At 39.7% G+C, this 12,562-nt stretch overlaps 1 protein-coding gene across 1 annotated transcript; it reads left to right on the top strand.

Annotated features, from left to right (window-relative positions):
• The first annotated feature begins 1,786 nt into the window (after positions 1-1,786).
• Positions 1,787-4,311, top strand: LOC107832339 (F-box/kelch-repeat protein At3g27150-like). The gene is made up of 2 exons (XM_016660163.2): positions 1,787-1,927; positions 2,957-4,311. Exon 2 carries the CDS (start codon positions 2,998-3,000, stop codon positions 4,249-4,251), a length of 1,254 nt encoding a protein of 417 aa, XP_016515649.1. The 5' UTR covers positions 1,787-1,927; positions 2,957-2,997; the 3' UTR covers positions 4,252-4,311.
• The last annotated feature ends 8,251 nt before the right edge of the window (positions 4,312-12,562 follow it).

Genomic DNA, 12,562 nt, shown 5'->3' with positions numbered 1-12,562 from the left:
TTAACAAATTTTTACGCTTCAGATCTTTAGTAGCTCATTTCTGGAGTTTTTCTGCGTTTTGCACCTTTCTCTTTTATATTTTGCATTACGTTTTAATATCATTATTTCTTTGCAAACCATAGAAGAAATCCTTTCCATAATTTATAAGGGAAAAATAGGCATAATTCAAACTCTTTCTACCTTCAAATATCAAGTGCTTTTTCTTTCTTTATTTATAGGTCATCGCCTTAAATCTAATTAATTTCATATACACACATATGGGAAATACTGCAAATGAGTATCTACAATTCTACACAGCGTGCGACACGTATAATGAATTTTAGGAAAATAATACAAATTCTACTATTCCTTTTTTTTTTCCCCCTCATAAATTGGGGAAATTGCTTTTATCGTTTTGCAAAGAAATAAGAAGATTAGGGTGCCATTTATCAATTATTATAGGATAAAGTGCAAATCACAAAAGAACGCACATGCTAAGGGTGCAAAACGCAAAGAACTCCGCATGTGTACAGTACATACAACAAGTAGCAAAATACATCATACACCATATGTCAATTATTTACTCATTTGATGTAAGTATTGAATGCGTGTAAATTTATACCAACATATATATTCTCATAATGTAAAGATTGATTTATAATTTCCTCTTTTCTTCCCTGATCCTTTATGTAATGGGAAAAAAGATTGAAAAGATAATACTAGTAGATCTTTAACTTTTCTTTTGTCTCTTGCATTTTTTCGTAAAATTATAGTCATAATGTAGCCATGCTGGCCTTGTTTGTAATTTAATTAGCCAATATTATTGTGATAATCTTTTTTGTTCTTGTACTATTTTTGACTATTCAAAACTAATTTCACAATATTTTTATAAGATATATTTTAATTTGAATTTCTTATTGAGTACAAATTAACGACAGATTTGTACATGAATATTTTTATTGATAACAAGATCAAGAAAGGTATGATGAACATATTAAAAAGGTTCAAATAAGAAAGCATCAGAACTGGAACTCTTTATTAAGCTATTAGCTGCATGTATTTCCAATACAATGTACTATCCCCTGTTTGTAGATTTAATCATCCTCTATTCACAATTCATTACGTCTAACTAATCTGATTTCGTATTAGATTTTCCCTTTAACGGGGTAAAGCACCTCAAATCCCGTAAATCGTTAAAAAACAAGTGAATATAATACTTTAAATCTTTAATACCACCAATTCTTATATCGTATGTTTATTTAAGATAATCTTCAGACTAATAATTATTATAAAGGGAATAAAATATTTTGTGTGCGTTAAGAACATAGACATCCTAAGTTACGTAGAATTAGAGGTGGAACTACAACTTTATGAGTTTTAAATTTTAGAACGATGACTTAGTACTAATAATTGAATTTTAAATTTAATATATGTACATATAATTTACTAAATTTTTTAACATAAATATACTAATTAAACAAAAGCTAAGGGGTTTGGCCGAACCCGTATCTGGTCTTCTACCTCCCTAAATTATTTTTTTTTTTTTGGGCACATTGATAGTAGATCGTGATGCAATAATAACCACTACAGCTTTGGTAAATGGTTCATGTCATTGGCTGATTCGTGGATTCTAGCCAATTGCTAACTTTTTATCTTCGAATTGTTAATTCGTATTTTTATAATATATACTTTATAACTGCCATAAGAGTTCAGTACGATGGTTTAATATAATAAACTCTCCATTAGCATATAAAATAGTATGGTTAGTGGAGAAGTTCTCAACTTGCCATCACCTTGTCTCCAGCCCCTTTTAAAGAGGAAGAAAATAAAAAGAAATTAAACAACAGAGCAAGAAGAGGGAGAAAGAAAAACTGGAGCACAAGAAGGAAAATGATGTGAAATAAAGGAAGAAAAACTAGTTGGATTTTCAAAAATCCAATTAATTAAGGTAAATACATTCATGATTTTCTCTTAGTTAGTTTTAAATTTTTTAATGTATTTTGGAGTAAATATAATGTGATTTGTAGTTTTTCTTTTCTTTCTGTTTTCCGAGGAAAAAGTCATAAACTCGGGTTTAATTCATTTTCCTTAACTTTCCAATCTATTTCCTCTTAAGAAAACAAAAATATCAACTTGATTATTTTCATTCTGTGGTATTCTTTGAGTTTATTGAAATTTAATAATGAATTCTTGAAATCTAATAGCTCTTCATACCGAGTTTGCACGTGGAAACTAGTTCTGTTTGTCTTCTGATTTTGAGTTTAGGTTCTATACATTCACAATTAGGTAAGCTAATTATAAGTAAATCTTTATGATAAATATTGATTCGTAACCTAGTAGAATGGAAACTAATTAACCTGCTAAGTATATATAACTTAAATACTTTGATTCTGTCATATTAGGTGTTTTTACTCGTTATTCGGTTTCTGTGTGATTAATTACTGCAATTACTTTAAAGAGAAAAGTTGTGTCATATTACTCTTAGCCATCACTTCCTCCAAAAGATATTAAAGGGTGTAGAAAACAAGGGCTGGTATATGCACTAATATGTTAAATACCTGTTTGTTTCAAACACAATATTCGAAGAAGATTTAGAGCAACGGTAAAGTTGTGTCAATGTGGATTCTTACATTATGGTACCCTATATCATATACGATCCCTTGACCGGGGTGCGGCGCGTACTCGAATCCTCATGATCTAGGCGGGATGCTTCGTACGCCAGAATTCAAACATAATACTGAAATGGTCTATTCCTCCAATTTTTGGGCACACTTTATAGTAGCCGGTTTTCCTCAAAGATAGTGAAAAGGAAGAGATACTGTGTCTCATCTTTGAAGTTCAATTCTTGAGGCTATATCTTGTTTCACACGGTTTTGCTATTTTAATTTTTTTAAAGGAAATGTTTATCTTCTTATCAATGATCCATGTTGCTGATCAATTTTACTTTTTAAGTAATAATTGTTTGTTCCTATTTAAGGCTAACTGCAGATGATTTAAAGCTCTGAATGTCTTAAGAGGATGTTGAACTTAAACAGAAGAGAATCTGAAGAAGAAAAGATAAACTTGGATCATCATCCTGCTAACTATGATCTTGATGAGAAATCTGATCTCAAATATGTTGATTGGGTCACTTTCAAGAGCCATTCCTCCAAAAAAGTTAGAATCTCTCTACCCAAATCCTCGAGAGCTGAAAATTCTAGTAGAGAACCTCAGGATGCAGATTATCCCTCTCTCAACTATCAGGTCGAGGGCTTGATTCTAGCCAGGTTTCCGAGGTGGGAATATTGGAAACTTTGCCTCGTAAACAAGAGATGTTCGATGCTTCTAAAGAGCGGTGAGATATTTGAGATTCGTAAAGAGATTGGATTTAAAGAACCTTCAGTATTCATGTTGGCAAGTGGGGAGACTAACTGGTGGGCGTTTGATCGAGAGTTCAAGTACCGGAGGAAATTGCCCGATTTACCATCAGATGAGTGCTTCCCATTTAGTGATAAGGAATCACTTTGTGTAGGCACACATTTGCTTGTTTCGGGCAGGGAAATCGATGGTCTCGTTATTTGGAGGTTCGAATTAGCAACAAATAGTTGGCACAAAGGTCCCTCTATGGTTAATCCGAGGTGTTTATTTGCATCAGCAACTTGTGGTACCACTGCTTTTGTTGCTGGTGGTGTTGGTATTATGCCGAATAGTGAGGTCTATGACACGGCTGAGAGATACAACCCCGATAGTAGATTGTGGGAGCCACTACCGAGGATGAAGAGGAATAGAAAACTTTGTTCAGGATGCTACATGGACAACAGATTCTACGTGATCGGGGGAAGGAATAAGAACGGTGAGTTAACGTGTGGAGAATTCTTCGACGAGGCTAAGAACAAATGGGAGCTGATTCCGGACATGTTGAAGGATGATCCGGTACAGGACTACCATTCACCGCCCCTCCTTGCTGTCGTGAATAACGAGCTATACTCGCTCGAGGCTTCTTCGAATCAGCTGAAGGTTTACTTGAAAAAAACCAACACTTGGAAACAGTTAGGGCCAGTTCCAGTACGAGCTGATTCAAACAGGGGATGGGGCATTGCATTCAAGTCACTGGGGAATGAACTTCTAGTAATAGGAGCTGCTTTAACATCAGTGTCTTATTCTGGTAATTCCATGGCTATATATACTTGCTGTCCTGATCCTGAGGCAATGGAGTTGCAGTGGAAACCACTTGACAGTGGTCGAAATCGACTTAGTAGTTTTATCTTAAACTGTTCAGTCATGGTAGCTTGAATAATACAACCCTTTATATTATGATCAAGATATAAGTGGCAATGCCACTGGTTTCTTATATTTGCTTGCATATATTCACTAGTGCTTGTGCTCTGTTTATAATGCTTTGGGATACTACTTGCTTTGTTTTATGTAATTTGCAATTATGTTGCATGATTATGATTTTTATGGAGGGTGTTATACTAATTCTTTAGTGTAAGATAATCCTTTTTCTGTTTAAGAAATGAGGTTTTGATCCACCTTTTAAAGTGATAAAGAGATTCTCTAGTGGTAAATTCTTATTTCTGGTGTATTTCTTCAAAGAAGTTTATCAACCCCTTTTTGAGCAACAGTTTATACCCTATATTCTCAGTAATAACGATACATCACAGAATCCGAATTATATACTCCTCCGTTTCAATTGATGTGAACATATTTGCTTGGACACGAAATTTAAGAAAAAAATGAAGACTTTTAGAATTTTTGGTCCTAAACAATTCAAAAGTATTTGTGTGATTATAAAAGCTTCTAATTAAGGGTAAAATCGTAAGTTTAAGCAAAATTATTTTCAAATTTAGAAAGGGGTCATTTTTTTTGGAATAGACCAAAAAGGAAATAGGTTTACATAAACTCGAACGGAGGTTGTACTATTTAGTAACCTTACTCAATTTTTGTTGAGTTAAACATCATCCTCTTGACCATGCTTGTAATTGGTTCAACTTTTTTGTTTTTTTCTTGCATAATCATCTTGTATCCGTAACCGCTACGCTAATCTGATTTATTCAAATTTGTATATGACCCATTTAAAAAGGAGCGCTTCCTGCCAAAAGAATGATGGTTTCCTTCTTTGATGAGTCTATTGTCATCCCTAAAGCAAAGAACTCCCATTTTAATCTGTAAATGAAAAAGGTAGAAAATGAGTCTATTGCTGGCTATTTGAGCGAAGATCAGTGGGAAACATTTTTGAATATGACCATTATATATATTATGAGATTCCGACTAATCTACTTTGAGCACCAAATTATTTGATTTTCTTGCTTTCAGCAATTCATTTCAAGCATTTTTTTTCTGATCTATATTCAAAAAATATAAAAATTCTATATTCGCAATCGAGGTTTGCGAACGAAGAACTTCTGGGTGGAGAGCATGAAATTCATCGGATATTCTTTTTAAGAAGTAACTTTTAACTTTGTTTATCCTCAAAATCGGATAACAATTGAATTTATAAGTGGTTTTAAGGATACATGATTTAATTTGATACTGAACGACAAATCAGATTGCAATTGAAATAAGTAATGGAAAAGTAAATGCTAACCGCACAAGTTGAACAGTCTTAGCCTGAAAAAGTTTGTCACCCTCGAGCCAAAAATGCTTTTATTGATATCAGAACAGAAACAACAAGAGAGTAACAAGAACTTGACGAGAATAATAATATATTGTTTTGTGATGCGTGTTACAATATATTTTACAAGTATTCAGACCCCTTTATATAGTAGGGGAGTCATAATTTAGGTAAAATTCTATAAAAGGTTAAAATCTCCTGGTTTGCTGATTTGTTGGTTCTTTATTGATACGTACCGAGATTCCCGCTGAAATATCCGACCGGTTACGGATATGTCAGCCTTCTGTTATTTCGGTCTTCTGTTTGTTATACCGGCAATGTTTCCTCAAGCTTATTCGGGGTAAGGGTCGATTCTGGGATCATGTGCTCAATGTTCTCTAGGAACAACATTCTAACTTCGTGTTCTGGTTCGATGAGACTCGGGATCGACCTTCAACCCTTCGCGGTCCGAGCCCCGATCTGTCGTGCAATAGTCGAGCCCGATTTCGACCGTATACAGATAGTCCCCTCGTTTTTCGGAGCGTAAATGACGAGAAACGATATAAGCTTCCGATTCTCACCTCGGTACTCTACGTCAGAAATGACAAAATGAACGAAACGTCTCGTCAATCACGTCTTAATGGCATTAAATGCGTCAGTTGCTGGTCGGCCACTCTGGCTTTGAACCGTCGTTTGGAAATTATAAATATCCCCTTTTTCATTCATTCAAACTTTACATCCAAATCTTCTCTACTCCTGTTTCTTAGAAATTCCAACACTTCCCAGCATTAAATTTCTGGCTATTCTGAAATCCTTTTACAAGAACTTTAGCTCTATTTTTATCCCCAACCATCAAGCTTAATCTTTAAACTCACTCTCTTTTCTTCATCTATCAAAGAAATGGCGAAGACTTCAAAATCTATTCCCTAAAAAGAAACTCCTTCTGCCTCGCGATCGGCTGTAGAGGCAAACGTTTCGTCTGCTGCTACAGAGGAACGGGTACCGGAACCTCCTCTAAAAATGTTTATCCCTAGAGGGTGCCTGATCGGTGCTGATTTCAAGAACGAGAAGCCCTCCTCGGTACCGGGTCAGTGTGTGCCGGTCTCGAGATATATTTGCTCAATCACCAAGGACGTCCTTTCCGAGGTCAAGAAAGATGGCAACTGGGCTAATAAGCACGTAGTGGTCCCCAAGCCCGAGGAAGCTATTACTACCCACGTAGATGGATATTTAAGTGTTTACAATTATCCCTTCACGCTGGGTCCCTTGGACCCGGTCATTATTGCCTTCTGTAAGAGGTACGAGGTGACCCTTGGTCAAATTCACCCTTCTTTTTGGAAGATAGTAGTTCTCCTTCATTTTTTCGTAAGTAAGATGGAGGGGTATCCCTTCACCCTCGACCATCTCATGCGCTTATATAGTCCCCGACTTTATCGAGGGACTAATCAAGCTTGCTAGTCGGGTTAGTAAGGACCCGTTCTCGAGCATCAATGAAGATCGGGATCGAGACTGATTAGGTCGCTTTGTCCGAGTGAAGACCTCAGATTTGATCCCAGTCGAGCATATGCCATTTCCTGAGAAGTGAAACAAGACTCGTAAGTATAATCTTGCTTTTAAGATTTTGTTCATCGCTTTTCCTATTCCTCCCTTCTCATCAATGTTTTGTGGTGGTGCAGTTGTTGCTCGGATGCCGGATGCAGTTTCTCGATTCAAGAAATGGGTCGAGGGCACTGTGTTGCAAAACCATATTCCGAACGCGCATGGCGTGAGCTTTCAAAGGGCCGTTGGGAGGCCCGTTCTCATGGTGAGATTCCTTCTTGAGTGGACAACACTTAGGTTTCCTTTGTGCTGTTGCGCCCTTACTCATTTAGTTTCTCTATGCAGGTCTTTCCAAGGATGTCGCAATGAGGCCTCCATCCGATGATGACGATATCCTCACCGAACCATCTTCTTCGGGGCAGGATAAAGAGAAGAAAAGAAAAAGGGCTCCGAGTTCTCCGAGCTCCGAGATGAAGAATCCAAGGAAACGATTGGCACGTAAACCCAAGGAAAGCACCAGTGTTCGAGTATTGTCTCCAGACTCACTGTATCGATTGAGGGATGAGTCCGAGGGGGGAAGGAGAAGCCTTCGATCTGGTGGCCAGCGAGCCACAGCAGTCAAAGGGCAAGAGGCCTCCGAACTAGAGGGAGGCGAGGCCGATCTTCATCTCGTCGGGGAGGCTGAGAAGGAGGTAGGAACTGAAGCTTCCCGGGATGCGGGCAAAGCCCCGCATGAAGCACTTGGCCCGATAGAGATTGCTGAGTCACCCTCTTTCATAGAGTCGATGTTCAACGATGCCCAAGGTGCAAAAGAACGCCCTATCGAGGGGGCCCATAGAGAGAACGATCCCTTTTGCGGTTTTTTCGACAGAGGACGCCAACAGATTTGGCGATTTAGAGATACTGAGGAAGAGCTCACCCTTTGAAGCAAGAGGGCCTTTCGTGAGCCCGAAATTGGTCGATCCATTTCCTACCCCAAGTGCTAATTTTGATCGGAAGCGATCCATTGTTATCTCTCTTCCGGAGGATGCCCGAGTTCTCTCCGCCCCCGTAGGGGTAACCAGTTATCTTTGGTGTTTGGTGATCGAGGATGATCAAGCCAAGATGAATGAGGTGGATGCACTTTGCCTTTCAAACAAAGGAAACAGGCGCTGAACCGGGTAATTTCATGCTTTACTAAGTGATTTTTTTGATTTACACTTAGATTATTTCGTAGATAACTTAGTGTTTATTTTCGTGTTCGTAGGCCTCGGTGCTTCATCATAGGACCTTTTTAAGGTACCAGGACGATCTGAAGCAACTCGAAGTTAAAGTTTGTGAGCTCACTGAGAAGAGAGACGCCTTTAAACTTCTTAGCGAGCAGTTCGAAGGGGAGGTTAAGAACCTACGTGCTGAGTTGGAAGTTGCTTGGAAGAAACATGCTGATTTGGTCGAGCGGGTAAAAGTTTTTGAAGTTAGTGACGATGAATTTGATTCGGTGACTGATGGTCAAAATTCACAGGTCCAGCAAAAACTTGATCGGATTGACCAACTTCGAGCTGAAATGGATATAGTTAAAGCTGAGACTGATGAATGGAGAGGCCGAATGGATAATCTGTCCTTGGAAAAAGAGGTTGTTCGGGCATAACTAACTTCGGCTGAAATCCAACTTAGAGAAACAAAGGATAGGGCCGAGATTCAGATGAAAAAGGTTGAGGAGCTCTAATCCCGGTTTGCTTTGGCTGTCTCAGATCGAGAAAGTCTGGCCAAGGAGCTTAAAACGGCCAGGTTAGAGGTCGTCATGATCAAAGCCGAAGTTGATGAAATGGTGTCCCCGTACAAGGCCGATACCGAGGTGACTCAGAACCTTATAAAAAATATAGTAGAGCATGTGAAGTGGCTATCCCGAAGGGAGGCCCTCTAGGAAGTTCACGCTTGAGGTTTTGATTTATCGGCTAAGATCAAGAACGCCAAGGTGCTCGAAGCCGAGGCTAGGAATTTGGCTTATCCCGAGGAGGAAGATTCTGAGGAGTCTGAAGATTTGGGTGAATCCGAGGGTGGCAGAGGCCCCGAAGGTGATGATGCGGCCCCCGACGAAGACTAGGCCACTTAGGACTCTTTTAGATGTTTTTGTTTTATGATTTTTGTATCACCCTTTTGTTGAGGACGTTCGGCCTTTGTAAAAATTTTCATCGGGGCTGTTTCGCCTTTGTAAAAAGAAGTTTTGATATGTATATAAGGCTTTTTCCCTTCAACAACTTTTGAATTTTCCCTTTGCTTTATTATTTATATTCGCAAAGATCGAAATTCCTTAGCATGAAATAGTTAGGTTATGTTCTCAAACAAACCTTGCCTTTAACATTATTTCATTTTAAGGTATCGTGGGAATTCGATATTACCGGAAACATTTTCCCAAAGTAGTTTAGATTATAGTTTGTCGAGGGTAGCCTTTAGAACCGGTTATGAAATTTTTGAAGGCCTTGTTTTTGTTACGGGTATCGGACGTCTCTGAGCCATTTCAGTATGGTCGTAGCCTTTTTAATTCGGGTGTTTTCCAGTGGGCTTATCTGGGCTTTGCCTAAGATAACAGTCCCCGAATGGGGGTGGCCGTAGCCTTTATGGTTCGGGCATTCCCTAATAGGTCTTGTGCTCCTGTGCTCTGGTAGCCCGAGCTGTCCGAGTTTGATTTTGGATGGCAGTCCCCGATTGGGGTGATCGTTTGAACCCAGGTAAAGGCGACCCTTGGGCTCGGTACCTTTAGGGGATCAAATGTACGAAATTCCCTAAAAGAAAAAAGAGAAATTCTTAAAGGACAAGATATTTATCCGCAAGGTAGAAACTTCTTTTATTCTTTTGCGTGATAGTTACACATGTGTACAGGTTTCATGCCAGGGCTCGAGTAGTCTATGTGGGCAAGGTTCATGTGACTGTTTGGCCCTTACAGTAAATCCTACCGATCGAGCTGAGATAATTGAATCGTAAAGTTTCCTTTCTTGCTAAAGTTGTTATCCAAGGTTTATGCCCCCCAGTGTTCGGGGCTGAGCATAGAGAGGCCTCGAATACTGTTGTTGTGACCTTCGATACCGGTTCGTAACCATCCTTCAATTCTAAGTTAGCACGATTTACCATTGCCTCCTTAAAAACCTTGCCGAAAAATATTTTTGGGACAAAACCGGTTCAAGGGAAAAAGAGTGTAACGCGCACTTTCAGACCTAAAAATTATATTGTTTCTCAATGACTCCCTGCAAATGTTAGTTCAGAATGTAAATAAATAAAAGGAGATGAATGGGATCGTACCTTAGCTATAGTATCGCTTCAAGTGAGCTATGTTCCAATTGTTCGGTAGTTGCTCACCGTTCATCGTTCCGAGTTTGTACAATCCTTTACTGGTGATCTCAATAATTTGGTAAGGGCCTTCCCAGTTCGGCCCCAACTTCCCTTCATTCGGGTTTCAGGTGTTTAGTGTAACCTTCCTTAGTTCCAAGTCACCGATACTGAAGTGTCGAAGGTTGGTCCTTTGATTGTAATATCTCTCGATCCGCTACTTTTGGGCGGCCAACCGGACAAGGGCTGCTTCGCGCCTTTCATCTAATAAATCGAGGCTCATGTTCATAGCTTAGCCGTTTGATTCCTCGGTTGCATATCGGAACTTGAGACTTAGCTTTCCGACTTCGACTGGTATCAGAGCTTCGGTGCCGTAGACTAGTGAGAACGGGGTGGCCCTGGTACTGGACTTTGAAGTAGTTCGATATGACCATAAGACTTCGGGTAGGATTTCCTTCCATATTCCTTTGGCATTGGTTAACCTCTTTCTGAGGTTTTGGAGTATGGTTTTATTGGTTGATTCTGCTTGCCCGTTCCCACTGGGGTGGTAGGGTGTTGATAAGATCCTTTTAATTTTATGATCTTCGAGAAACTTGCTTACCTTGCTGCCGATGAATTATTTCCCGTTGTCATACACGATCTCGGCTGACATTCCGAACCGGCATATGATATGATCCTAAATGAAGTCGATGACTTCTTTCTCCCTCACCTTTTCGTATGCCTCGGCTTTCACCCATTTAGAAAAATAGTCAGTCATAAACAAAATGAATTGAGCCATACCGGGTGCCCATGGAAGGGGCCCGACAATATCCATTCCCCACTTCATGAATGGCCATGGTGACATGACCGAATGCAGCAGTTCCCTGGGTTGATGAATTATCGGAGCGTGTCTTGGACATTCATCACATTTTCGTACGAACTCCTTTGCTTCCTTTTCCATATCGATCCAGTAATAGCCGGCTCTGATAACTTTTCGAACTAGTAATTCTGCGCTTGAATGATTTCCACAGGTGCCCTCGTGGATTTCCCTCAAAACATATTTGGTGTCCCCTGGTCCTAGACATATCACGAGTGGGCCATCGAACGCCCTTCTGAACATGGTTCTGTCTTCGAATAGGCTAAACCGGGCTACCTTTGTACGCGGGCCCTTGATTCCTTTGGATCTGATGATAGTTTTTCGATTTTCAGGTATTCTATATATTTGTTTCTCTAGTCCCAAGTTAGGCTCGTTGAGTTAATCTCGACATGGCCTTCCTCCACTACCAATCTCACAAGTTGTACGACTGACCCCGAGTTGAATTCGTCATCCTCGACTGATGACCTTAGGTTAGCGAGGGCATCGGCCTCACTGTTTTGATCCCGAGGTATGTGTTGCAAAGTCCATTATTTGAATCGATGTAATGTTACCTGCAATTTATCCAGGTACCTTTGCATTCGTTCTTCTATGACCTCGAACGTCTTATTAACTTGGTTTACTCTAAGGAGGGAGTCGCACTTAACTTCAATTATCTACCCCCAAGCTTTTAGCTAGTTCGAGACCTGCAATCATGGCCTTATATTAGTCCTCATTGTTAGTCAATTTCACAGTCCTAATAGATTTTCTAACTACATTGCCTGTTGGTAGCTTCAATACGATGCCAAGTCTGGACCCTTTTGCGTTCGAGGCGCCGTCCGTAAAGAGGGTCCAAATTCCCGAGGAGGTCCCTAAGTTGATTAATAACTCTCTTTCGACCTCGTGTATTAGGGCCGGCATAAAATCGGCTACAAAGTCTGCCAAAATTTGAGATTTAATGGCGGTCCGGGGTCGATATTCAATATTGTACCCACTGATTTCCACGGCCCATTCGGCCAACCAGCCCAAGAGCTCGGGCTTATGCATAACATTTCTCAATAGGTAAGTAATTATGACATATATGGGGTGACACTGGAAGTATGGTTTTAGTTTTCTAGAGGCACTTAGCAAAGTGAGCGCCAGTTTTTCTATGTGAGGATACCTAGTTTCGGCCTCACCTAGGGTCCTGCTAACATAGTAAATTGGAAATTGCATACCTTACTCTTCCCGGACCAGGACTCCACTTACTGCTATCTCCGAAACTGCCAAGTACATGTATAGTTGTTCGTCTGCCTTTGGTGTGAAGCAGCGGTGGCCTCGATAAGTACCGTTTGAGT

This window comes from Nicotiana tabacum, chromosome 9, assembly GCF_000715075.1.
Source record: "Nicotiana tabacum cultivar K326 chromosome 9, ASM71507v2, whole genome shotgun sequence".
Lineage (NCBI taxonomy): Eukaryota > Viridiplantae > Streptophyta > Magnoliopsida > Solanales > Solanaceae > Nicotiana > Nicotiana tabacum.
The sequence above is the reverse complement of the archived record's forward strand: the minus strand, read 5'-3'. Positions and strand labels throughout refer to the sequence as shown.

Excerpts from the sequence above, each read along its gene's own strand:
- LOC107832339 (XM_016660163.2), top strand. The coding sequence starts at position 2,998 with ATGTTGAACTTAAACAGAAGAGAATCTGAAGAAGAAAAGATAAACTTG.